This window comes from Heterodontus francisci, chromosome 20, assembly GCF_036365525.1.
Source record: "Heterodontus francisci isolate sHetFra1 chromosome 20, sHetFra1.hap1, whole genome shotgun sequence".
NCBI classification, from domain to species: domain Eukaryota; kingdom Metazoa; phylum Chordata; class Chondrichthyes; order Heterodontiformes; family Heterodontidae; genus Heterodontus; species Heterodontus francisci.
The window spans coordinates 90,353,378-90,378,272 of NC_090390.1; the positions used below are offsets into that span (position 1 = coordinate 90,353,378).

Genomic DNA, 24,895 nt, shown 5'->3' on the forward strand with positions numbered 1-24,895 from the left:
GACTGGTGGTTGGGGGGGGGGGGGGGGGGTGCTGCGCAGTAGGCGAATCTATTATTCAGGAAGTCTTAACAATGCATTTAGAAAAGCACAATATGATTACAAGAAGTCAACATGGTTTTACTAAAGGGAAATCCTGTTTGACAAATTTATCAGTTTTTTTTTAAGGATGTTTCTAGTAGGGTAGATAAAGGGGACCCAGTAGATGTAGTATACCTGGATTTCCAAAAGGCATCCAATAAGGTGCCACCCAAAAGGTTAATAGGCAAGATAAGGGCTCAGGGAGTTGGGGGTAATATATTAGCATGGATAGAGGATTGGTTAACAGACAGGAAACAGGGAGTAAGCATAAACAGGGCATTTTCAAGTTGGCAGGCAGTAAATAGTAGAGTGCCGCAAGGATCAGTGCTGGGGCCTCAGCTATTTACAATTATATTAATGACTTAGACGAAGACACAGAGATTAATGTATCTAGGTTTGCTGATGATACAAAGGTAGGTGAAAAGGTAAGGACACAGTCTGCAAGGAGATACAGACAGGTTAAGTAAGTGGGCAACAAGATGGCAGATGGAGTATAATTATAGGGAAGTGGGAAGTTATTCACTTTGATCGCAAGAATAGAAAACATTTTTTAAAGGTGAAATTTGTAAGTGTCGATGTTCAGAGAGACTTGGGTGTGCAAGACAAGGAATGCAGAAAGTTAACATGCAGGTACAGCAAGCAATTAGGAAGGCAAATTGCATGTTGGTCTTTATTGCAAGAGGATTGGAGTACAGGAATAAGGAAGTCTTGCTACAATTGTACAGGGTTTGTGAGACCACATCTGGAAAGGATATACTTGCATTGGAGGTGATTCAGCGAAGGGTCACTAAATTGGTCCCTGGGATGAGGGGGTTGTCTTATGATGAGATGCTAAGTAAACTGGGCCTGTATTCTCGGGAGTTTAGAAGTATGAGAGGGGATCTCATTGAAACGTATGAGATTCTGAAGGAGCTGGATAGGGTAGACAGATTATTTCCACTGGTCAGGGAATCTAAAATATGGGGGCACAGTCTCAGGATAAGGGGCCGATGATTTAGGACTGAGATGAGGAGAAATTACTTCACTCAAAGGGTTGTGAATCTTTGGAATTTTCTGTCCCAGAGGGTTGTGGATGCTCCATCATTGAATACATTTAAGGGATAGATAGATTTTTGGTCTCTCAGGGAATCAAGGGATATGGGGAGCAGGTGGAAAAGTGGAGTTGAATCCCAAGATCAGCCATGATTGTATTTAATGGCAGAGCAGGCTCGAAGGGCCATATGGTCTACTCCTGCTCCTCTTTCTTATGTTCAGTGGCACACTGACTGTGGTAGACAAAGCATTGATCTGGGTAAGGTGTCAGAGGGAGCTCAGTGCTCTAAACCCCAGAGTGGGGTCACTGGCCTCAGGAGAGAAAACTGAAGCAGGAACAGATGCTAGAATGGCTGAGGACTTCCTAGCATCCAGTTCCCAGGAAACTGGGAAACCGGAGAAGTTGAAAACAACAGTTAATGCTCGTCAGTCTGCATTGCTGTCTCTTACTGCTCTTGTCGGTCCAGACATGCAGCTCTTGTGCGAGTTCTGGGATGACCAGGAATGTTCTCCACCCCTGTCGCTTCTTTGACTTCAGGATGTCACCAAAGATATGGTCGCCGATGTACAGAATGTCTTTGCCTTTCGCCCCCAACAAGTCGCCCATAATATCCGAGGAACCTGAAAAACAGCAACCCCCCAATCATGTGACCTCTTCCTTTTCACCTTTGACCTTTAGGGTTCAAGCTGACATTGCTGGTCTTAGCAGTCTAGACATATCCATAGTGATTTCAGACAATTCTGAGTCCCCTGAAGAGATAGTTAAAGGTGATAGCAGTCCCCAGGACTGATGTCACGGTGCCTGTAAATAATTGTCCAAAATTACCAACGCTCAACTACAAACCAGCGACCATGAATGTGTCTGGACACAGTAACTGACCCTCACATCCTTGACAGCTTCATCCCCAAATGGCCCGCCACACTCGTCCCTCACCCCACTTCTTCAAAAATCTTTTAAAATCTCAATGTACACACTTAAGATCACAACATCCACTTCACCCTAGGTCAACCCCTCACTACTCCCACCTGGACAGCCCCACTCAGTCTGCCCCTCTATGTCCCCAAACCTGGGTCCGCCACTCACTCTTCCCACCCGGACTAGCTCCCTCAGTCTGCCCCTCAACTTTGCAAAGCCCCCCCGCCCCAAACCTGGGTCCAACCCTCAATGTTCATACCTGGACTACCTCCACAACCCCTCCCATCCTGAACCCACCTCGCATCTGCCTCTCATCACGTTCCGCAACCCCAGTTAGGGTACAGCTTTCCCCCAGTTAGGGTACAGCTTTCCCCCAGGCCTAGTTGCCCTTCAGGTGCTGATTCCTCACATGTAAGCCCACACACAAAATGTGTGCCAAGAAATTGGCCTCAGCACCCTGGCTTGGGAGGGAAGTGAAAGTGATTTCTAGAGTCGCCAAACTCTGGCTAGATGGAGTACTGCCCCACATTGACAGGACACAGGATGCCAATGTGACACAGGTTAGTACAGGGACTAATAAACTGTCCCTTACAGTGGGCATATCAAAGTCAGGCACGAGGTAATCAATGAGCGAGAACTGAAAACAAACTGCCGGGGCACTCACCACCTGAGTACACAATTCCATGCTGGAGGGGTCCCGTGTGTGTCCCAATCTTCAGGTGGCCAGTTGCCTGTACAATAAAAAGTGAAATACAGACTTCAAACACAGAAACATAGAAAGTAGGAGCAGGAGTAGGCCATTCGGCCCTTCGAGCCTGCTCCGCTATTCATTATGATCATGGCTGATCATCCAACTCAGTAACCTGTTCCCGCATTCGCCCCATATCCTTTGATCCCTTTAGACCCAAGAGCTATATCTAACTCCTTCTTGAAAACATACAATGTTTTGGCCTCAACTGCTTTCTGTGGTAGCGAATTCCACAGGTTCATCACTCTCTGGGTGAAGAAATTTCTCCTCATCTCAGTCCTGAAAGGTTTACCCTGTATCCTTAGACTATGACCCCTGGTTCTGGACTCCCCCACCATCGGGAACATCCTTCCTGCATCTACCCTGTCAAGTCCTGTTAGAATTTTATAGGTTTCTAGGAGATCCCCCCTCACTCTTCTGAACTCCAGCGAATATAATCCTAACCGACTCAATCTCTCCTCATACGTCAGTCCCGCCATCCCAGGAATCAGTCTGGTAAACCTTCGCTGCACTCCCTCTATAGCAAGAACATCCTTCCTCAGATAAGGAGACCAAAACTGCACACAATATTCCAGGTGTGGCCTCACCAAGGCCCTGTATAATTGCAGCAAGACATCCCTCCTCCTGTACTCGAATCCTCTTGCTATGAAGGCCAACATACCATTTGCCATTTTACCGCCTGTTGCACCTGCATGCTTACCTTCAGCAACTGACGTGCGAGAACACCCAGGTCTCGCTGCATATTCCCCTCTCTCAGTTTATAGCCATTCAGAAAATAATTTGCCTTCCTGTTTTTGCTACCAAAGTGGATAACCTCACATTTATCCACATTATACTACATCTGCCGTACATTAGCCCACACACTCAACTTGTCCAAATCACCCTGACACCTCTCTGCATCCTCCTCATAACTCACCCTCCCACCCAGTTTTGTGGCATCTGCAAATCTGGAGATAATAAGTGTAGTTCCCTCATCTAAATCATTAATATATATGGTGAGTAGCTGGGATCCTAGCACCGATCCCTGCAGTACCCCACTAGTCACTGCCTGCCATTCCAAAAAATACCCATTTATCCCTACTCTTTGTTTCCTGTATGCCAACCAATTTTCTATCCATCGCAATACACTACCCCCAATCCCATGCGCTTTAATTTTACATGCTAATCTCTTATGTGGGACTTTGTCGAAAGTCTTCGAAAGTCCAAATAAACCACATCCACTGGCTCCCTCTCATCAACTCTACTGGTTACATCCTCGAAGAATTCCAGTAGATTTGTCAAGCATGATTTCCCTTTCGTAAATCCATGCTGACTCTGTCCGATTCTACCACTGTTCTCTAAGTGCTCTGCTATAAAATCTTTGATAATGGACTCTAGAATTTTCCCCTCTACCGACGTCAGGTTGACTGGTCTATAATTCCCTCCTTTCTCTCTACCCCCCTTTTTAAATAGTGGGGGTAGAGAGAATGGTCCAATCTGTAGGAACTGTTCCAGGGTCTATAGAATCTTGGAAGATGACCACCAATGCATCCACTATTTCTAGGGCCACTTCCTTAAGTACTCTGGGATGACCATCAGGCCCTGGGGATTTATCAGCCTTCAATCCCATCAATTTCCCCAACACCATTTATCTACCAATACTGATTTCCTCCCGTTCCTCTCTCTCACTAAGCCCTGTGTTCCCTAACATTTCTGGTATGATATTTGTGTCCTCCTTTGTGAAGATAGAACCAAAGTACGCATTTAGCTGGTCAGTCATTTCTTTGTTCCCCATAATAAATTTCCCTGTTTTCGACTGTAAGAGACCTACATTTGTCTTCACCAATCTTTTTCTCTTCACGTACCTGTAGAAACTTTTACAGTCAGTTTTTATGTTCCCCGCAAGCTTGCTCTCGTACTCTATTTTCCCCTTCTTAATCGATCCCTCAGTCTTCCTTTGCTGAATTCTAAACTGCTCCCAATCCTCAGGTCTGTTGTTTTTCCTGGCAAATTTATCTGCCTCTTCCTTGGATCTAATGCTATCTCTAATTTCCCTTGTAAGCCATGGTTTGGCTACCTTTCCCGTTTTACTTTTGCACCAGACAGGGATAAACAATTGTTGCAGTTCATCCATGCACTCTTTAAATGTTTGCCATTGCCTATCCACCGTCATCCCTTTAAGTAACGTTTCCCAATCTGTCATAGCCAACCCGCGCCTCATACCTTCGTAGTTTCCTTTACGAAGATTCAGGACCCTTGTCTCAGAATCAATTACGTCACTCTCCATCTTGATGAAGAATTCTATCATATTATGGTCGCTCATCCCCAAGGGGTCTCGCACCACTAGATTGTCAATTATTCCTCTCTCATTACACAATACCCAGTCTAGGATGGCCTGTTCTCTAGTTGGTTCCTCAACGTATTGGTCCAATAAACCATCTCGTATACACGCCAAGAATTCCTCCTCTACGGTATTGTGACTAATTTGATTTGCCCAATCTATGTGCAGATTAAATTCACCCATAACTACATATGTTCCTTTATCGCATGTATCTCTAATCTCCTGTTTAATGCCATTCCCAACATCACCACTACAGTTTGGGGGTCTATATACAACCCCCACTAACGTTTTTTGCCCCTTAGTGTTTCTCAGCTCTACCCATACAGATTCCACATCGTCAGAGCTAATATCTTTCCTCGCTATTGCGTTAATTTCTTCTTTAACCAGCAAATGCCTTTTGCTTTTTTTCTGTCCTTCCTAAATACTGAATACCCCTGGATGTTCATTTCCCAACCCTGGTCACCTTGCAGCCATGTCTCCGTAATCCCAACTATATCATACCAGTTTACATCTATGTACATACGTGTTGGAGGTCTCTCTCCACACACCCCCTAGATCACCAATACCCTATCAACACAGCCACCTGCTCAGATCACTGTTATCAGAGCAGAATGCAGATATCCTCCTGTAACTAACCCAACTTATCAAAGATTGTCAGAGATGAGCTGTGGAAGATCAGACTCTCATCCAGTCTCCACGACTGGTGAATTCAGTCAGTTTCATCATATCAAAACACAGTATACAATACTGCATATTGATATATTAATGATCTGGTTATACAGGCATAATTTCAAAGTTTGCAGATGGCATAAAACTTGGAAATGTAAACAGCGGGGAGGGTAGTAACAGACTTCAGGAGGACATAAACTGGTGGAATGGGCTGACGCTCGGCAGATGAAACTTAATGCAGAGAAGTGTGAAGTGATACATTTTGGTAAGATCAATAAGGACAGGATCAATATTCAATATAAATGAAATGGTGCAATTTTAAAGGGGGTACAGAAACAGAGACCTCTAAGGGTGTAAGTACACAAATGTTAGAAGGTGGCAGGATAAGTTGAGAAGGTATTAAGGAGGTATATGGGATCCCTGGCTTTATTAAGAGAGAGTACAAAAGCAAGGAAGTTATGCTAAACCTTTATAAAACATTGGTTCTGCAACAGCAGGAGCAGTGTGTTCAATTCTGGGCTGCTCACTTTAGGAAGCCTGTCAGGCCTTGCAGCGGGTGTAGGGGAGATTTACTAGAATGGTACCAGGGATGAGAAATTTCCATTCTCTGGAGAGATGGGAGAAACCGGAGTTGTTCCCCTTAGCACAGGGAAGATGAATAGGAGTAGAAACAGAATATGCTGGAAATAGCAGGTCTGGCAGCATCTGTGGAGAGATAAACAGTCAACATTTCAGGTCGATGACCTTTCATCAGTTAGCGGGAGATTTAATAGAACTGTTTAAAATCATCAAGGGTTTCGTTAAAGTAAGGAGAAACGGTTTCAAGTGACAAAAGGGTTGGCAACCAGAGGACAGGATTTAAGATGATTTGAAAAAGAACTCGAGGCACGTTATGATGATCTGAAACTGCTTGAAAGGGTAGTGAGAGCAGATTCGATAACTTTCAAAAAGGAATTGGCTAAATATATAAAGGCAAAAGAAAATTGCAGGGCTGTGGGAAAAGAGCAGGGGAGTGGGATTAATTGGTGAAACCACACCTGGAGTGCTGTGCACAGTTTTGGTCTCATATTTAAGGAAAGATATACTTTCATTGGAGGCAGCACAGCGAAGGTTCACTCGATTGGTTCTTAGGATGAGATGGTTGTCCTATAATGAGGCTGAGTAAATTGGATCTATAATATCTGGAGTTTAGAAGAATGAGAGGTGATCTCATTGAAATATACCAGATTATTAAGGGGCTTGACTGGGCAGACATGGAGAGGTTGTTTCCCCTGGCTGGGGTATCTAGAAGACGGGGGCACAGCCTCAGGACAAGGGATTATGTAGGACTGAGATAAGGAGATCAGAGGGTTGTGAATCTTTGGAAATTCTACCCCAGAAGGTTGTGAATGCTGCATCGCCAGAATGTGCCGTGCACCTAGCCAAGCTGTTCCAGCTACAACACTGGCATCTGCCCGGCAAGTGGAAAATTGCCCAGGTATGTCCTGTACACAAAAAAGGCCAAATCCAACCCAGCCAATTAACACCCCATCAGTCTACTCCCAATCATCAGTAAAGTGATGGAAGGTGTCGTTCACAGTGCTATCAAGCAGCACTTGCGTAGGAATAACCTGTTCAGTGATGCACAGTTTGGGTTCCGCCAGGGCCACTCAGCTCCTGACCTCATTAGAGCCTTGGTCTAAACATGGACTAAAGAGCTGAACTCAAGAGAGGGTATAGAGATTTATGAGGATGTTGCCAGGACTGGAAAAATGCAGCTATGAGGAAAGATTGGATAGGCTGGGGTTGTTCTCCTTGGAACAGAGAAGACTGAGGGCAGATCTGATTGAAATGTACAAAATTTTGAAGGGCTATCACCTTAGCAGAGAGGTCAGTGACGAGGGGGCATAGGTTTAAAGTGATTGGTAGAAAAATTAGAGGGAGATGAGGAAAAACCTCTTCACCCAGAGGGTGGTGATGCTCTGGTACTCGCTGCCTGAAAGGGTAGTTAAGGCAGAGACCCTCAACTCATTCAACAGGAGTCTGGATATGCACCTCAAATGCCGTAAGCTGCAGGGCTATGGATCAAATGCTGGAAGGTGGGATTAGAATAGATGGATTGTTTTTCAGTTGGCACAGACATGATGGGCCAAGTGGCCTCTTTCTGTGCCTTAAACTTTCTATGATTCTAAGAGGTGAGCTGAGAGTGACTGCCCTTGAAATTCAAGGTCGCATTTGACTGAGTATGGCATCAAGCAGCTCTAACAAAATTGCAGTCAATGGGAATCAGGGGGAAAACTCTCCGCTGGTTGGAGTCATACTGAGCACAAAGGAAGATGGTTGCGGTTGTTGGAGGTCAATCATCTCAACTCCAGGACATCACTGCAGCAGTTCCTGAGGGTAGTGTCCTAGGGCCAACCATCTTCAGCTGCTTCATCGATGACCTTCCTTCAATCATAAGGTAAAAAGTGGGGATGTTCGCTGATGATTGCACAATGTTCAGCACCATTCGCGACTCCTCAGATAATGAAGCAGTCCGTGTAGAAATGCAGCAAGACCGGGACAATATCCAGGCTTGGGCTGATTAGTGCCAGACAATGACTATCTCAAACAAGAGAGAATCTAACCATCTCCCCTTGATATTCAATGGTATTACCATCGCTGAATCCCCCATTATCAATATCCTGGGGGTTACCATTGACCAGAAACTGAACTGGGGTAGCCATATAAATATTGCGGCTACAAGAGCAGGTCAGAGGCTAGGAATCTTGCAGTGAGAACTCACCTCTCGACTCCCCAAAGCCTGTCCACCATCTACAAGGCACAAGTCAGGAGCGTGATGGAATACTCTCCACTTGCCTGGATGGGTGAAGCTCTAACAACACTCAAGAAGCTCAACACCATCCAGGAGAATTCTTGATTGACACCCCATTCACAAACATTCACTCCCTCCACCACCGACACTTGGTGGCAGCTGTGTGTACCATCTACAAGATACACTGCAGCAATGCACCAAGGCTCCTTAGACAGCACCTTCCAAACCCATGACCTCTAGCACCCAGAACGACAAGGGTAGCAGATGCATGTGAACACCTTATAGTAGGAGGGGGAAGATCCAGTCGTCGCAATCCATGTAGGTACCAACGACATAGGCAGGACAAGGAAAGAGGTTCTGCATAGTCAGTAGGAGGAACTAGGCATCAAGTTAAGAAGCAGAACCTCAAAGGTAAAAATCTTTGGATTATTACCTGAGCCATGTCCAAACTAGATTATAGCAAAACTAGCAAATAAGATTAGAGAAATTAATGCGAGGCTCAAAGACTGGTGTGGTAGAAGTGGGTTCCAGTTCATGGCGCACGGGGACCAGTATTGGGGAAAGTGGGGGCTGTACCGTTGGGATGGTCTACACCTCATCCTTGCTGGAACCACTGCTCTAAAGTGCCATATGACTTGGGAAGTAGAGAGGGTTTTAAACTAAATAGTGGGGGAAGAGGATAAAATTTGGGAAGATGTAACTCAAAGACTAGAGACAAGGCAAGAGAGAAAGGTAGTAACATGGGAAAAGATAAACAGACCGAGACAGGAAGAGAAAGTGATTACAAATCTAAGAGTAAATCAGCAGTCAAGGCTGGAGGCTACAAAAATAATAAAAGGACAAATCTAAAGGCTTTGTGTTTGAATACATGTAGTATTCAAAACAAAACAGATGAACTGATAGCTCAAATATAAATAAATAAGTACGATCTGATAGCCATTACAGAGACATGGCTGCCGGACAACATAGATTGGGACCTGAATGTTGAAGGGTACATGGCATTTAGGAAGGACAGGAAGCTAGGAAAAGGTGGAGGGGTAGCTTTGTTAATTAATGATGGTATTAGTGCAATAGAGAGGGATGACCTAAGTTCAGGAGACGAGGATGTAGAAATAGTTTGGGTAGAGATGAGAAATCAAAGGCCAGAAGTCACTTGTGGGAGTGGTGTACAGGCCACCTAACATATATTAGGTATAAAGGAAGAAATAATGGCAGCTTGTCAGAAACATCTGACATGTGGGAGTCTTTCAAACGTCAGCTTAGAATCCAGGACCAGCATGTTCCTGTGAGGAAGACAGACAAGTTTGGCAATCTTTGGGAAGCTTGGATAACACGGGATATTGTGAGCCTAGTCAAAAAGAAAAAGGAAGCATTTGTAAGGGCTGGAAGGCTAGGAACAGACGAAGCACTTGAGGAATATAAAGACAGTAGGAAGGAACTTAAGCAAGGAGTCAGGAGGGCTAAAAGGGGTCATGAAAAGTCATTGGCAAACAGGATTAAGGAAAATCCCAAGGCTTTTTATACATATATAAAGAGCAAGAGGGTAACCAGGGAAAGGGTTGGCCCACTCAAGGACAGAGATGGGAATTTATGTGTAGAGCCAGAGGAAATGGGCGAGGTGCTAAATGGGTACTTTGCATCAGTATTCACCAAAGAGAAGGACTTGGTGGATGATGAGCCTAGGGAAGGGAGTGCAGATAGTCTCAGTCATCTCATTATCAAAAAGGAGGTGGTGTTGGGTGTCTTGCAAAGCATTAAGGTAGATAAGTCCCCAGGGATCTACCCTGGAATACTGAGGGAGGCAAGGGAGGAAATTGCTGGGGCCTTGACAGAAATCTTTGCATCCTCATTGGCTACAGGTGAGGTCCCAGAGGACTGGAGAATAGCCAATGTTGTTCCTTTGTTTAAGAAGGGCGGCAAGGATAATCCAGGAAATTATAGGCCAGTAAGCCTTACGTCAGTGGTAGGGAAACTATTAGAGAGGATTATTCGGGACAGGATCTACTCCCATTTGGAAACAAACCAACTTATTAGCGAGAGACAACATGGTTTTGTGAAGGGGAGGTCGTGTCTTACTAATTTGATTGAGTTTTTTGAGGAAGTGACGAAGATGATTGATGAAGGAAGGGCAGTGGATGTTATCTATATGGACTTCAGTAAAGCCTTTGACAAGGTCCCGCATGGCAGACCGGTGCAAAAGGTGAAGTCACACGGGATCAGAGGTGAGCTGGCAAGATGGATACAGAACTGGCTCGGTCATAGAAGACAGTGGGTATCAGTGGATGGGTGTTTTTCTGAATGGAGGGATGTGACTAGTGGTGTTCCGCAGGGATCAGTGCTGGGACCTTTGCTGTTTGTAGTATATATAAATGATTTGGAGGAAAATGTAGCTGGTCTGATTAGTAAGTTTGCGGACGACACAAAGGTTGGTGGAGTTGCGAATAATGATGAGGATTGTCAGAGGATACAGCAGGATATAGATCGGTTGGAGACTTGGGCGGAGAAATGGCAGATGGAGTTTAATCCGGACAAGTGTGAGGTAATGCATTTTGGAAGGTCTAATGCAGGTGGGAGGTATACAGTAAATGGCAGAACCCTTAGGAGTATTGACAGGCAGAGAGATCTGGGCGTACAGGTCCACAGGTCACTGAAAGTGGTAACGCAGGTAGATAAGGTAGTCAAGAAGGCATATGGCATGCTTGCCTTCATCGGCCGGGGCATAGAGTATAAAAATTGGCAAATCATGTTGCAGCTGTACAGAACCTTAGTTAGGCCACACTTAGAATATTGCGTGCAATTCTGGTCGCCACACTACCGGAAGGACGTGGAGGCTTTGGAGAGGGCACAGAGGAGGTTTACCAGGATGTTGCCTGGTCTGGAGGGCATTAGCTAATGGAGAGGTTGGATAAACTCGGATTGTTTTCACTGGAACAACGGAGGTGGAGGGGCGACATGATAGAGGTTTACAAAGTTATGAGCGGCATGGACAGAGTGGATAGTCAGAAGCTTTTTCCCAGGGTGGAAGAGTCAGTTACTAGGGGACATAGATTTAAGGTGAGAGGGGCAAAGTTTAGAGGGGATGTGCGAGGCAAGTTTTTTTTACACAGAGGGTGGTGAGTGCCTGGAACTTGCTGCCAGGGGAGGTGGTGGAAGCAGATACGATAGCGACGTTTAAGAGACATCTTGACAAATACATGAATAAGAAGGGAATAGAGGGATATGGGCCCCGGAAGTGCAGAAGGTGTTAGTTTAGGCAGGCATCAAGATCGGCGCAGGCTTGGAGGGCCGAATGGCCTGTTCCTGTGCTGTACTGTTCTTTGAAAGGTACAGTGATGATTATGGGGGATTTTAACCTACATCTTTCTTCTTTGGCTTCCTTGTCTCGAGAGACAATGGGTAAGCGCCTGGAGGTGGTCAGTGGTTTGTGAAGCAGCGCCTGGAGTGGCTATAAAAGCCAATTCTCGAGTGACAGAATCTTCCACAGGCGCTGCAGATAAAATTGGTTGTTGGGGCTGCTACACAGTTGGCTCGCTCCTTGCACTTCTGTATTTTTTCCTGCCAACAGCTAAGTCTCTTCGACTCACCACACTTCAGCCCTGCCTTTAGGGCTGTCCACCAGCTCTGGCAAACACTAGCAACTGACTCCCACGACTTGTGATCAATGTCACAGGACTTCATGTCGCGTTTGCAGTGGAGACATGGACGGCCGGTGGGTCTGATATCAGTGACGAGCTCGCTGTACATTATGTCTTTGGGGATCCTGCCATCTTCCATACGGCTCACATGGCTAAGCCATCTCAAGCGCTGCTGGCTCAGTAGTGTGTATATGCTGGGGATGTTGGCCACCTCGAGGACTTCTGCATTGGAAATACGGTCCTGCCACCTGATGCCAAGGATTCTCTGGAGGCAGCGAAGGTGGAATGAATTAAGACATCGCTCTTGGCTGACATACATTGTCCAGGCCTCGCTGCCATAGAGCAAGGTACTGAGGACACGGGCTTGATACACTCGGACTTTTGTGTTCCGTGTCAGTGCGCCATTTTCCCACACTCTCTTGGCCAGTCTGGACATGGCAGTGGAAGCCTTTCCCATGCGCTTGTTGATTTCTGCATCGAGAGACAGGTTACTGGTGATAGTTGAGCCTAGGTAGGTGAACTCTTGAACCACTTCCAGAGCGTGGTCACCAACCATACAGACTGGAAAAATCAGATGGGCAGAGGTAGCCCAGATGAGGAGTACATAGAATGTTTTCGGGTTAATTTCTTGGAACAATACGTTCTGGAGCCAACCCGAGAGCAGGCTATACTCGACCTGGTATTGTGCAATGAGATAGGATTAATTAATGACCTCATAGTTAAGGCACCCCTAGGTAGCAGCGATCATAATATGATTGCATTTTACATTCAGTTTGAGGCAGATGAGTGGGTCCAAGACTAGTATTTTAACTTAAATAAGGGCAATTATGAGGGCATGAAAGCAGAGCTAGCTAAAGTGAACTGGCAAATTGAGTTAAGGGATAGGTTAATAGAGATGCAGTGGCAGACATTTAAGGGGATATTTCAGAATACTTAGAATGAATACTTTTCAACGAGAAAGAAAAATTCCAATGTGGGACCGCCATCCGTGGTTAACTAAAACAGTTAAAGATAGTATCAAACTTAAAGAAAATATAATTGCACAAAGCTGGGAGGCAGGTCAGAAGATTGGACAGAATATCAAAAACAGCAAAGAATGACTAAAAGATTGATAAGGAAGGTAAAATGAGAGTACGAGAGAAAGCTAGCTAGAAATATAAAGACAGATAGTAAGAGTTTCTATCGATATTTAAAAAAGAAAAGTGTTAACAAAGTGAGCGTTGGGCCTATAGAAAGTGAGTCTGGGGCATTAACAGTGGATAATAAGGAGATGGCAGATGAATTGAACACATATGTTGCATCGTTCTTCACCAAAGAGGATACAAGTAACATCCCAGTATTAGCTGTAAGTCAGGAAATGGAAGGCAGGGAGGAACTTAAGAAAATTACAATCACCAGGGAAGTGGTACTGAACAAATTGTTGGAGCTGCGGGCTAACAATCCCCGGGTCCTGATGGACTTCATCCAAGGGTGTTAAAAGAAGCGGCTAGTGAGATAGTTAATGCGTTAGTTTTAATTTTCCAAAATTCCCTAGATTCGGGGAATGTTCCGTTAGATTGGAAAATAGCAAATGTAACTGCTTTATTCAAAAAGGGAGGGAGACAGTAAGCAGGAAACTACAGGCCACTTAGCTTAACATCTGTCTTAGGGAAAATGTTAGAAGTTATTATTAAAGATGTTATAGCAGGGCATTCAGAAAAATTCAGGGTAATCAGGCATAGTCAACATGGTTTTGTGAAAGGCAAATCATATTTAACCAATTTATTGGAGTTCTTTGAGGGAGTTACATGTGCTGTGGATAAAGGGGAACCGGTGGATGTATTGTACTTAGATTTCCAGAAGGCATCTGATAAGGTGCCACATCAAAGGCTATTGCGGAAAATAAAAGCTCATGGTGTAGGGGGTAATATATTGGCATGGATAGAAGATTGGCTAGCTAACAGGAAACAGAGAGTAGGCATAAATGAGTCATTTTCAAGTTGGCAAGATGTAATGAGTCGTGTGCTACAGGAATCTGTGCTGGGGCCTCAACTTTTTACCATTTACATTAATGACTTAGATGAAGGGACCGAAGGTATGGTTGCTAAATTTGCTGATGACACAAAGATAGGTAGGAAAGTAACTTGTGAAGAGGACATAAGGGGACTACAAAGGGATATAGATAGATTAAGTGAGTGGGCAAAGACCTGGCAAGTGGAGTAGAATGTGGGAAAGTGGGAAATTGTCCACTTTGGCAGGAAGAATAAAAAAGATTATCTAAATGGTGAGAGATTGCAGAGTTCTGAGATGCAGAGGGATCTGGGTGTCCTCGTGCATGAATCACAAAAGGTTAGTATGCAGGTACAGCACGTAATTAGGAAAGCTAATAGAATGTTATTGTTTATCACGAGGGGAATTGAATACAAAAGTAGGGAGGTTATGCTTCAGCTATACAGGGCATTGGTGAGAACACATCTGGAGTACTGTGTACAGTACTGGTCTCCTTATTTAAGGAAGGATGTAAATGCATTGGAGACAGTACAGAGAAGGTTTACTAGACTAATACCTGGAATGGGCTGGCTGTCTTATGAGGAATGATTGGACAGACTAGGCTTGTATCTGCTGGAATTTAGAAGAGTAAGAGGCGACTTGATTGAAACATATAAGATCCTGAGGGGTCTTGACAGGGTGGATGGGGAAAGGATGTTTCCCCTTGTGGGAGAATCTAGAACTAGGGGTCACTGTTTAAAAATAAGGGGTTACCCATTTAACACAGAGATGAGAAATTTTTTTCTCTCAGAGGGTCGTGAGTCTTTGGAACTCTCTTCCTCAAAAGGCAGTGGAAGCAGAGTCTTTGAATATTTTTAAGGCAGAGGTAGATAGATTCTTGATAAGCAAGGGGGTGGAAGGTTATCGGGGGTAGTTGTAAATGTGGAGTAATCAGTTCAGCCATGAACTTATTGTGTAGCGGAGCAGACTCGAAGGGCCAAGTGGCCTACTCCTGCTCCTAATTCATATGTTTGTACCACCACCTGCTAGTTCCCCTCCAAGCCACACACCATCCTGACTTGCAACTATTCATCTTCACTGTCGCTGGGTCAAAATTCTGGAAATCCCTTCCTAACAGCATAGCAGGTGTACCTACCCCACATGGACTCCAGGGTTCAAGGTGACAGCTCACAACCACCTTCTCAAGGGCAATTAGGGATGGGCAATAAATGCTGGCCTAGCCAGCGATGCCCACATCCCATGAACGAATAAAAAAAACCAAAACAGATCCTTGCAGAACAATAATAGTCACATCCTGCTAATTAGAGTGCCTGTCCACTCTCCCGACTGCTTCCTGCCACTCATCAATTTCCTCACCAGGTCAATTAATGTTTAGCATAACTTCATTACCTTTTTACTCTCTGCCTCTATTTCTAAAGCCAAAGATTACATGTGTGACACTGAAAGTCATTCAATTTCTCTTTAAGAAATTATATAGAGTAAGAAAAATGCCCCAGGAATTGGGCGTCTATTCCTTTGTAAAGTTTTAGATCCCTATACAGGTGCTTCTGCATCCTCTGTGCAATGTGCATTCAGTGTGTACAGTCACTAACTCCTTCTAGCACCCAACACCTCCAATCACAAAATAAGGAACTAATTTTAATCTCAAGCTCTAATCCATACATACCTTATCTACTTGTCGCAGAACTGTTCCCTCACTAAAAAACAGCGGCTTCCGAGCATCCACTACAACCAGGTCAAAGTACGACTGCCAGGGACGGTGCGTAGTTCCAGGCTACAGCAGAACAAAACACATTAGCAAGAACTTCGAACAGTCAGGCCATAGTCTGCACTCCATATCTAAAGGATGAGAGATGTAACAGATAAACACCCAGAAATACCAATGAAATGTCTCAATATAGGTGTCTGGCATCCGCGAAACAGGAGGCTGGAGTCACATCAGGACAGAACCCTTAAGAGACCGACAGAGCAGTGACAGCAACAGGCAGGGTGACAGCATGCAAGAGAGTGACAGATTGACAGCAACAGGGAGAGAGAGAGAGAGACAGCCGAGACGGGCGGAAGTGAGAGAGGGTAAGAGAGAGAGAGAGAGACAGCCCAAGAGGGGGAAGAGAGAGACAGCCCGCGAGGGGGAAGAGTGAGATGGGGACAGAGAGAGAGAGAGAGACAGCCTGAGACGGGAACAGAGACAGAGAGAGACAGCCTGAGAAGGGGACAGAGAGAGACAAAGACAGCCCGAGAGGGGGAGAGAGAGAAAGAGAGACAGTCTGAGAAGGGGGGAGAGAGACAGCGAGAGCCCAAGAGGGGGAGAGAGGAGAGACAGACAGCCCGAGAGGGGGAGAGAGAGAGAGACAGCCCGAGAGGGGGAGAGAGAGAGAAAGAGACAGTCTGAGAAGGGGGGAGAGAGAGAGAGAGAGCCCGAGAGGGGGAGAGAGAGAGAGAGAGAGACAGGCAGACAGAGAGGGGAAGAGAGAGAGTCAGACAGAGAGAGAGAGAGAGAGACAGACAGACAGAGAGACAGGCAGACCGAGAAGGGGAGAGAGAGAGAGAAAGACAGAGAGAGAGAGAAAGACAGAGAGAGAGCGAAAGACAGAGAGAGAGACAGAGACAGCCCGGGAGGGAGAGAAAGAGAGAGACAGGCAGACCGAGAGGGAGAGAGACAGACAGAGACACCGAGGGGGGGAGAGAGAGAGAGAGAGAGAGACAGGCAGACCGAGAGGGAGAGAGAGACAGGCAGACCGAGAAAGGGGAAGGGGTGGGAGAGAGAGTCAGTAAGACAGGCAGCCCGAGAGGGGATGAAAGATAGGCATGCAGACTGAGAGAGAGAGATACAGAGAAAGGGAGACAGTCAGGCAGAGGGAGAGAGAGAGAGAGAGAGAGGGAGAGAGAGACAGGCAAACCAAGAGATAGAGAACGAGGAAGAAACCTTATTTGTCCACCGGATTCTGTAATGTGGAGCAGTCTTTTTCTTTTACATGTACAAATAAACTGATTGAAGGAGTCCTAGGCACATTTTACAAATTTCACTGCCCTCTCTCCATTTGCTCTGTCGCTGCTTCAGTTAATGAGCGAGTAATCAGAAATTCCTAGAACAACAGATGTTACTGATACCCATCTCCCCTCTCCCATTTCACTGGCACAATTCCACAGACACTCAGCACCTACCTTGGGGCCATGTGCAAAGTCAAACATGTACGTCATGATTTTCTGTAAAATAAAGAGAGTCACTGGAATCATTAGCAACACAACCTGGAATTGGGGAGAATGCTGATGATCAACACATCATAACGGGAAACATTTACACATTCAGCTGCCACTGAACCCACACTGCTAATGTGCAAGGTCATATTTGCACACTCAGCTGTCACAAACAAATACAGTTAGTGTGTGCAAGGTCACATTTACACACTCCCAGCTCTCATTAAACATATAACGTTAGTGAGAGAGGTGAGAGAAACTGACTCCTTTCCGCACTGCGCTCCACTGGTCTGGGGGCGACTGTCATATTACACCCCCTGAGAATAGGCCAATAGACGGCACAGTGGCGCAGTGGTTAGCACCGCAGCCTCACAGCTCCAAGGACCCGGGTTCGATTCTGGGTGCTGCCTGTGTGGAGTTTGCAAGTTCTCCCTGTGTCTGTGTGGGTTTTCTCCGGGTGCTCCGGTTTCCTCCTGCAAGCCAAAAGACTTGCAGGTTGATAGGTAAATTGGTCATTATAAATTGTCACTAGTATAGGTAGGTGGTAGGGAAATATAGGGACAGGTGGGGATGTTTGGTAGGAATATGGGATTAGTGTAGGATTAGTATAAATGGGTGGTTGATGTTCGGCACAGACTCGGTGGGCCGAAGGGCCTGTTTCAGTGCTGTATCTCTAATCAAATAATCAACTACACTCCCTCTTTCAAAGGCAACTAGATGAATGTCTCATGCAGCTGCCTCTGCAGAGGCTGATGTCAGATAACTTCACTCATGATGTTAAAAGAATACGGATCACTCTGTTAAAGGTTAAAAACAAACTATCTCAACTTCCTATTGGAGATTGAAGGATGTCGAACATCTCACTACCTGATTGATTCAGGTAAATGGATTATACTTCATGAATAAAACTTTGGCATGAACATCTGTCTCCCTGCACATCTGATCAATGTAACACATTAAAAGGAGCCTGTTAAACGGCTTTGTTTTGTATCTCTGCTCAGTCCCATAGATTCTGGAATCAATTTAGTGGATTTGTTAATGCTGACAGTAAAGAAAATATGGTTTAAAAATGTAAGACTGACTTGTTCAGGAGCCAGCCTAAACCCTGACTGGGAAGGAATATGCTGGGAAGAGATGGAAAAGGAGGCTTTTCATTTCGAGCACTGTTTCAAGGGATGTGTGCAAAACCAAAGGGGTAGTTAACCCCATCTGGACATTTTGAAGGATGCCCATGGATTTGCCGTGCTCAAGTATTGCTTCATTCAGGCTGTGCTCTTTGCTTTGCAATTAAACAGCTCCTCTTCCTTTCCCAGGACAGGATTTCAGACAGGCCCACTATTAGCACAGGTACACTGCAGACGCTGTTCACTGATGGACAGCTTTGAGCGTGCTTGACTGGTCCCTGTTAGCAGGTACTCACGTTTGTGTAGGTGTAATCACTGTTTGTGACCAGAAACACTTTGCCAACTTCGTTCATTCTGCTCAGCAGCAGTGCGAGCTTAGGCTGAAAGAGAAACAAAGCAGAGTAAAACAATTTGCTTGATTATCGGCAGAAAGGCCACCACTGCCCGGTCCCTGCACCATCACTTGGCATCAAGCCCCACATCCCCTCTGTTCCCAACAGAACACCCTCACCAGTGCCCTGCAGCTCCCCATCACCACCCCGGTTCCCTACAGCAGCCTCCCCACCTCACCCCTGAGGGCAGCCCACAAATAATTCACTTCCAGAGATTTAAGACACAGAGAATCAACATGCAGCACACACTAACTTACCTCTTTAACAACATAGGTCGACAAGTTTTCCAAAGTCTTCTCTTTCAAAGATCCCTAAATAAAATGACAGTCAGAATATGGGTACTGCAATGCACTCTTGCCTCATAACCTACCAGGTGAGACGTTCTTTGTGTGCAGAAAGCACCACTGAAACATACAGATTAATTTTACTGTTAAAACTATTCAATATTAGATCGTGCAGCTGGATGCAGTACAATTAATCATTTTCTTTGATATACTAGAATTCCCATATTATTAAATGCTGCAGTTCTCCTTTGCATCACCTGATGGCAGCACTTGATTGCATATCTGCGATTGCTACGAGTATGTGTGTGCATGTGAGGGAAATGCATACGTGTGTGAAAGAGCATATGTGTGACAGGAACTGATAGTATTGCGTGTGCGCATGAGGGAGACTGATACAAGCATGTGAGAATGTGAGGGAGCCTGATAAGAGTATGTGAAGTGAGGGAGACTGGTGCAAGCGTGTGATGTGAGGAAAACTGATGAGAAAGAGTGTGAGAGGCTGATATATTCCCGTGTGTGAGAGCAAGTACGACAGTGAGTGTGAGAGAATGTGGATGTCAAGTAAAGCCAACACCAGATGAGACCATGGTGCCCTCTTCTTTGGTCACATAATCTGATTATTGGGTGTCCTGGCTAATATTTATCCCTCACTCATTGTCTCATTGCTGTACTCAAATTGACTGCCACGTTTCCTACATTACAACATGACTAAATCTTCAAAGTACTTCATTAGCACTTTGGGACAACCTGATGTTGTGAAAGGTGCTATAGAAATGCAAGTCTTTCCTTCAAGGTCTCGGTATTTTAAATCAATATCATTTATCACCATCTCATTCAGGTTGGAGTTCACAATTTCTGGTTCACAGATTGATTTCAGATCCCCTAGATACTGAATAGAATCCAGAAGTCTGTTTTTAAACCAGACTAACTACCTTGTAGTGGACCCAGTCGACAGCTTCCCGCAAATCCTGGAACATACTTTTGTAGGACATGAAGAGATCGCCATCTTTAAATCCTGTTTCACAGCTGTGTGCAAAGAGCATCAGATCAAGTAAGTTCCCTTCCGACATCAATACAACAGGCAACCAAAGGAGAGAATGCAACAAGACATCACCTGAACCAACAAGCAGATTCATTGCAGAGCTTTGTACAAGCTGCTTTATCATGGACTCCATTGAGGTGGGGGCGGGGACAGGGGAAGAGGCAGCCAAATACAGGTTAAGGAGATGACGCTTAGAAATATCTCTGAGCCCAATCGAGCAAAGCTTCTGAACATCAATCCGACCCATAATTCACACTTAGATGTGCTAGCAGTTGCTCTCCACAGACAACTCCCCTGTGCTGCCAGCAAGCCATTCCAATCTGCTGTCTACACTGGTTTACTGGACGGCAGGTTTGGAACAGTATGCAAGTTTCAAACTCTCGACCTTCAGAAGGACAGAGTTCAGAGAAAAGCAACAAGGACGAAGCTGGAATTTAAGTTTCACGTTACAAAGAAACTCTCAGAATTGAACTTTTTCTCATCAGAAGTAAGACTGGGGCATACAAGAACGAGCTTCAGAACGGTGACAGGCACGGACACTGTACGTGTAAGCACAGCACTCATAATCCAAGGAAAGCAGGAATAGGTTATAAGACTCAAAGTCGGTCCATCTTCAGATGACTTCTTAACTTTGCTTTGAGCTTATTTGTCCAATCACTAGCCACCAGGACAGCAATAGTTGGAAAACTGATTAGATGCGATAAAAATAAATCACTATCACTCTTTCAAAAAAGCAGCTGGATAAATATCTGGCTGAGAATGGGGGAAGTAATAGGGATAGGTTCTGGTCGAGATCGGGAAATACGCCAAGGGATTCAATGGTCCCTATGCTACTCAGGACGGGCCAGCAGGCTAGGGTTGAATCATGAATAGGTGAGGTTGAGCTAATGTTCTGCTGCTTTGCTCACTTACATTTGGGCATCAGGGTGTGTACATGGATGGTAGAGAGATTAAATGGGTGGGTAGAGCCCATGATAAGGTGGAATGTACATGCTTTGTTACGCAGATTAGTCTGTCACAGAGTGCCCAATGTAATTACACCAAGGAGTTATTCTATATTTACATGTATGAACTATCTCGCCAGCATGAAAACTTCATAGCTGTGAAAAGGCAAGGAACCCAGCAAACCCACTGGGAGCCCAAAGGGAAGCCCCAGTGCTCCCAGTCGCATGCAGCCCTGCATCCAGTGGGTGTGGCCTTGTCCCCGAGCAGATCAATGCTTACCTTGTGTATCGGGGGCAATTCGTGAAAAAATCAACCAGGCAAGCAAACAGATAGGTCTCTGTGGAGGGCAAGATAACACCCAGTGAGAAACAACTCTGATTCAGACACCCTTAGCACCTAAAAGAACAGGAACAACCATCACCAAGGAACGCAAGTGGGGAAATACTCTAAGATATTGAGTGAGCCGTGTCTGAGTGACAGTTCCGGAGAGGGTTTTCACCATCTTTGCCATCCTGGAATGGAACACTGAGAAAGCAGTTCAAATGAGCAGCTTGTCAAAGCACCATGCCAGAGAACACAAGACATGGTACTACCCATTAATTGCTAAAGAATGGAGTGTCACTCCAGGAAACCGTCGTAATCCCCAACAGCTGGTCACAGTCACGACTGAAACCTCCTAGCTGGAGTATAGTGAGCTGCAAGGGACAAAATGCCAACCTAACAATGATACAGTTGTCTACCTAAAGGATGCCTTTACATGTGAACATACGAATTAGGAGCAGAAGTAGGCCATTCGGCCCCTCTAGCCTGCTCCGCCATTCAATAAGATCATGTCTGATCTGTTTCTGTCTCGAATTCCACACTCGCATCTACCCCTGATAATCTTTGATTCCCGTGCCTAACAAGAATCTATCTACCCCCGCCTTAAACATATTCAATGACCCTGCCTCCAGCGTCTTCTGGGGGAGAGAGTTCCAAAGTCACACAACCCTCTGAGAGAAAAAATATCTCATCTCTGTACAAGTGCCTAAACACACAGCTCTTGTATCTTGCTGAATGGTCCAGCAATGAGTAGCTTGTGAAACATTAAACAGCAGCTGTGCCACTTTGCAGTAATTTCCCCCAAGAGACACGCTCCAAGAGTCAGACCAACAGGATCCTGGGACCATCCCCAGGATTTCAGGGACTGAGAGCTACGATTCCACCAGTTTCTAATTTGGGTCACTGGTTTATAGTGACCGTAATAAGTTAAATTCCTCTTTTCATGGGATTCCAGGATTTTTGTACATTTTAGGGATCACATTCCACAATTCCAATCACTTTTCCATGAAACTGCCAATCAGTGACCTCAGTAACTTTCATTGCCTCCCCTCCCAGGGCAGATTTTATTTCACTCCAACTGACAAAGGTTCTGTTTCCTCCCTCTGCTTCCTCACAACCTCAAGTCCTCTCTCTCCCCTGTATGTCAGAAACAAGGGACTTACCTGGCAAATTGAAGAGGGTGTTCAGGATGTAAAAGCGTTCGGTATCATCTCGCTGAATAAATTTGTTTGGATACTGCTCCCTTATTTCTGGGCTGCACGAAACACACGCATGTCACGTAACACAATTATCTGTTGGCACCAAATGACAGTGTTCCCACTGTCTGCAACCATGCTCCTGGCTCCCTGCCCATCACCACACAAACAGCAGGTTAACCCAGGAAGGGCCATGAAAATCACAGAATCAAGATGGGCAAGTGGCAACAGACTGCAAAACAGCATCAGCTCCAGCCAAGTATTTCCACCATTCACCCACAATATTCAGCCACTTATGCTGCACCACTTCCAGTCCAGGGGTCAGAAGTGTAGTCCTGCAATTAAGAAATTCCTACACCTGTAATGACACTCACTTGAGAAAGAGTATTGTCACTAATTTTTTTAATGTATAGTGGGGGTGGTGATGATGGAAGGTATTTATGCCAGTACACTTTATCGAGTTTGACAATATCCTTCTTCTGCAATACTCTCAGCTGATCAGTTCAAATATCTCCCTCAGGGCCACCTCCCCACCAACCCCCCCCCACCCAAACCTGTACCACATTCCAGGGTTAAGGATCCCAGTGCAGCCCAGAGCCCTTACCCTGCCCGAACACACTGACCCTTACACTGGACACAGTGGTCAGAGCCCTTACCCTGCCCGTACACACTGACCCTTACACTGGACACAGTGGTCAGAGGACTTACAATGGCTGTACACAGTGACCCTTAGACTGGACACAGTGATCAGAGCCCTTACCCTGCCCGAACACACTGACCCTTAGACTGGACACAGTGGTCAGAGCCCTTACCCTGCCCGAACACACTGACCCTTACACTGGACACAGTGGTCAGAGCCCTTACCCTGCCCGAACACACTGACCCTTACACTGGACACAGTGGTCAGAGCCCTTACCCTGCCCGTACACACTGACCCTTACACTGGACACAGTGGTCAGAGGACTTACAATGGCTGTACACAGTGACCCTTAGACTGGACACAGTGGTCAGAGCCCTTACCCTGCCCGAACACACTGACCCTTACACTGGACACAGTGGTCAGAGCCCTTACCCTGCCCGAACACACTGACCCTTACACTGGACACAGTGGTCAGAGCCCTTACCCTGCCCGAACACACTGACCCTTACACTGGACACAGTGGTCAGAGGACTTACAATGGCTGTACACAGTGACCCTTAGACTGGACACAGTGGTCAGAGCCCTTACCCTGCCTGTACACACTGACCCTTACACTGAACACAGCGGTCAGAGCCCTTACCCTGCCCGAACACACTGACCCTTACACTGGACACAGTGGTCAGAGCCCTTACCCTGCCTGTACACACTGACCCTTACACTGGACATAGTGGTCAGAGCACTGCCATGTCTATACACACTGACCCTCATTGGGAGTGCCTATGGTGTTGAAGATTGAACTGTCAGCCAAGAACCTCAATATACTCAGGGAAATGTGGGAGAGAACACATCCTATAAATGTAGGAGGCAGGCCCTCAAAGTATATGCACGTGCACAAGAGAGAATTCTTACAGGTAAAATCAATTCTTAACTGTTAAGGAGATTATTTAAAATCTCATTTCAATGTCAAAATACATACAAAACAATTATTATTTTATGTTAATGCCACAGGGTGTTGGATCATATACACAGTCAAGCACACACTGTAACACAGGAGGAACAAGCAAAGCCTCAGCACCCACCCCTTCATGAAGTTGAATCCATGGGCACAGACCAGGATGTTCCCATATGCATCGACCTTCAGCAAGTTCCCATATAATGTGTCAAAAATCAGACCCCTACACAATTAACAGGAAAAAAAACTTTCAATAATGACGGAAATCAGACAGTGCAACATTATCAGCACACACTGATACAACCAATCACCCAAGGAAAAGGAGCCTTTATCTTGTCTATTTACCTTATTCAACACCCCTTTAAAGTTTAGACAGAGTAGTGAATGCTCACAATGAGTGGTCATCAACTGCACCAACTTCCCATTATCAAACAGAAGTAGCTTCATTTCTAAATCAGGTGCCTACCCTACCCCTTTAAGAGCATGCCTTTTCTCTCCCTCAAATAGTCACATATTATCCAGCTGAAGAGTATGGTACTGAATTACTAAGAGAGATCAGGAGTCCAAATCCCACCATGGTAAATAATAAAACTGAATAAATTAAATCTGATAAAGTAACC

At 45.4% G+C, this 24,895-nt stretch overlaps 1 protein-coding gene across 1 annotated transcript in view; it reads right to left on the reverse strand.

The window, feature by feature from the left end:
- Positions 1-24,895, reverse strand: part of nt5c2a (5'-nucleotidase, cytosolic IIa) — a 142,876-nt gene that overhangs the window by 16,863 nt on the left and 101,118 nt on the right. The window contains exons 5-14 of the mRNA XM_068053223.1: positions 24,403-24,498; positions 22,651-22,742; positions 21,446-21,503; positions 20,112-20,205; positions 19,153-19,206; positions 18,800-18,883; positions 17,347-17,388; positions 15,848-15,955; positions 2,691-2,757; positions 1,561-1,731 (exon numbers count right to left, since the gene is read on the reverse strand). Of these exons, the coding sequence (XP_067909324.1) occupies positions 1,561-1,731; positions 2,691-2,757; positions 15,848-15,955; positions 17,347-17,388; positions 18,800-18,883; positions 19,153-19,206; positions 20,112-20,205; positions 21,446-21,503; positions 22,651-22,742; positions 24,403-24,498 (866 nt within the window). The remainder of the gene's footprint in view (positions 1-1,560; positions 1,732-2,690; positions 2,758-15,847; positions 15,956-17,346; positions 17,389-18,799; positions 18,884-19,152; positions 19,207-20,111; positions 20,206-21,445; positions 21,504-22,650; positions 22,743-24,402; positions 24,499-24,895) is intronic.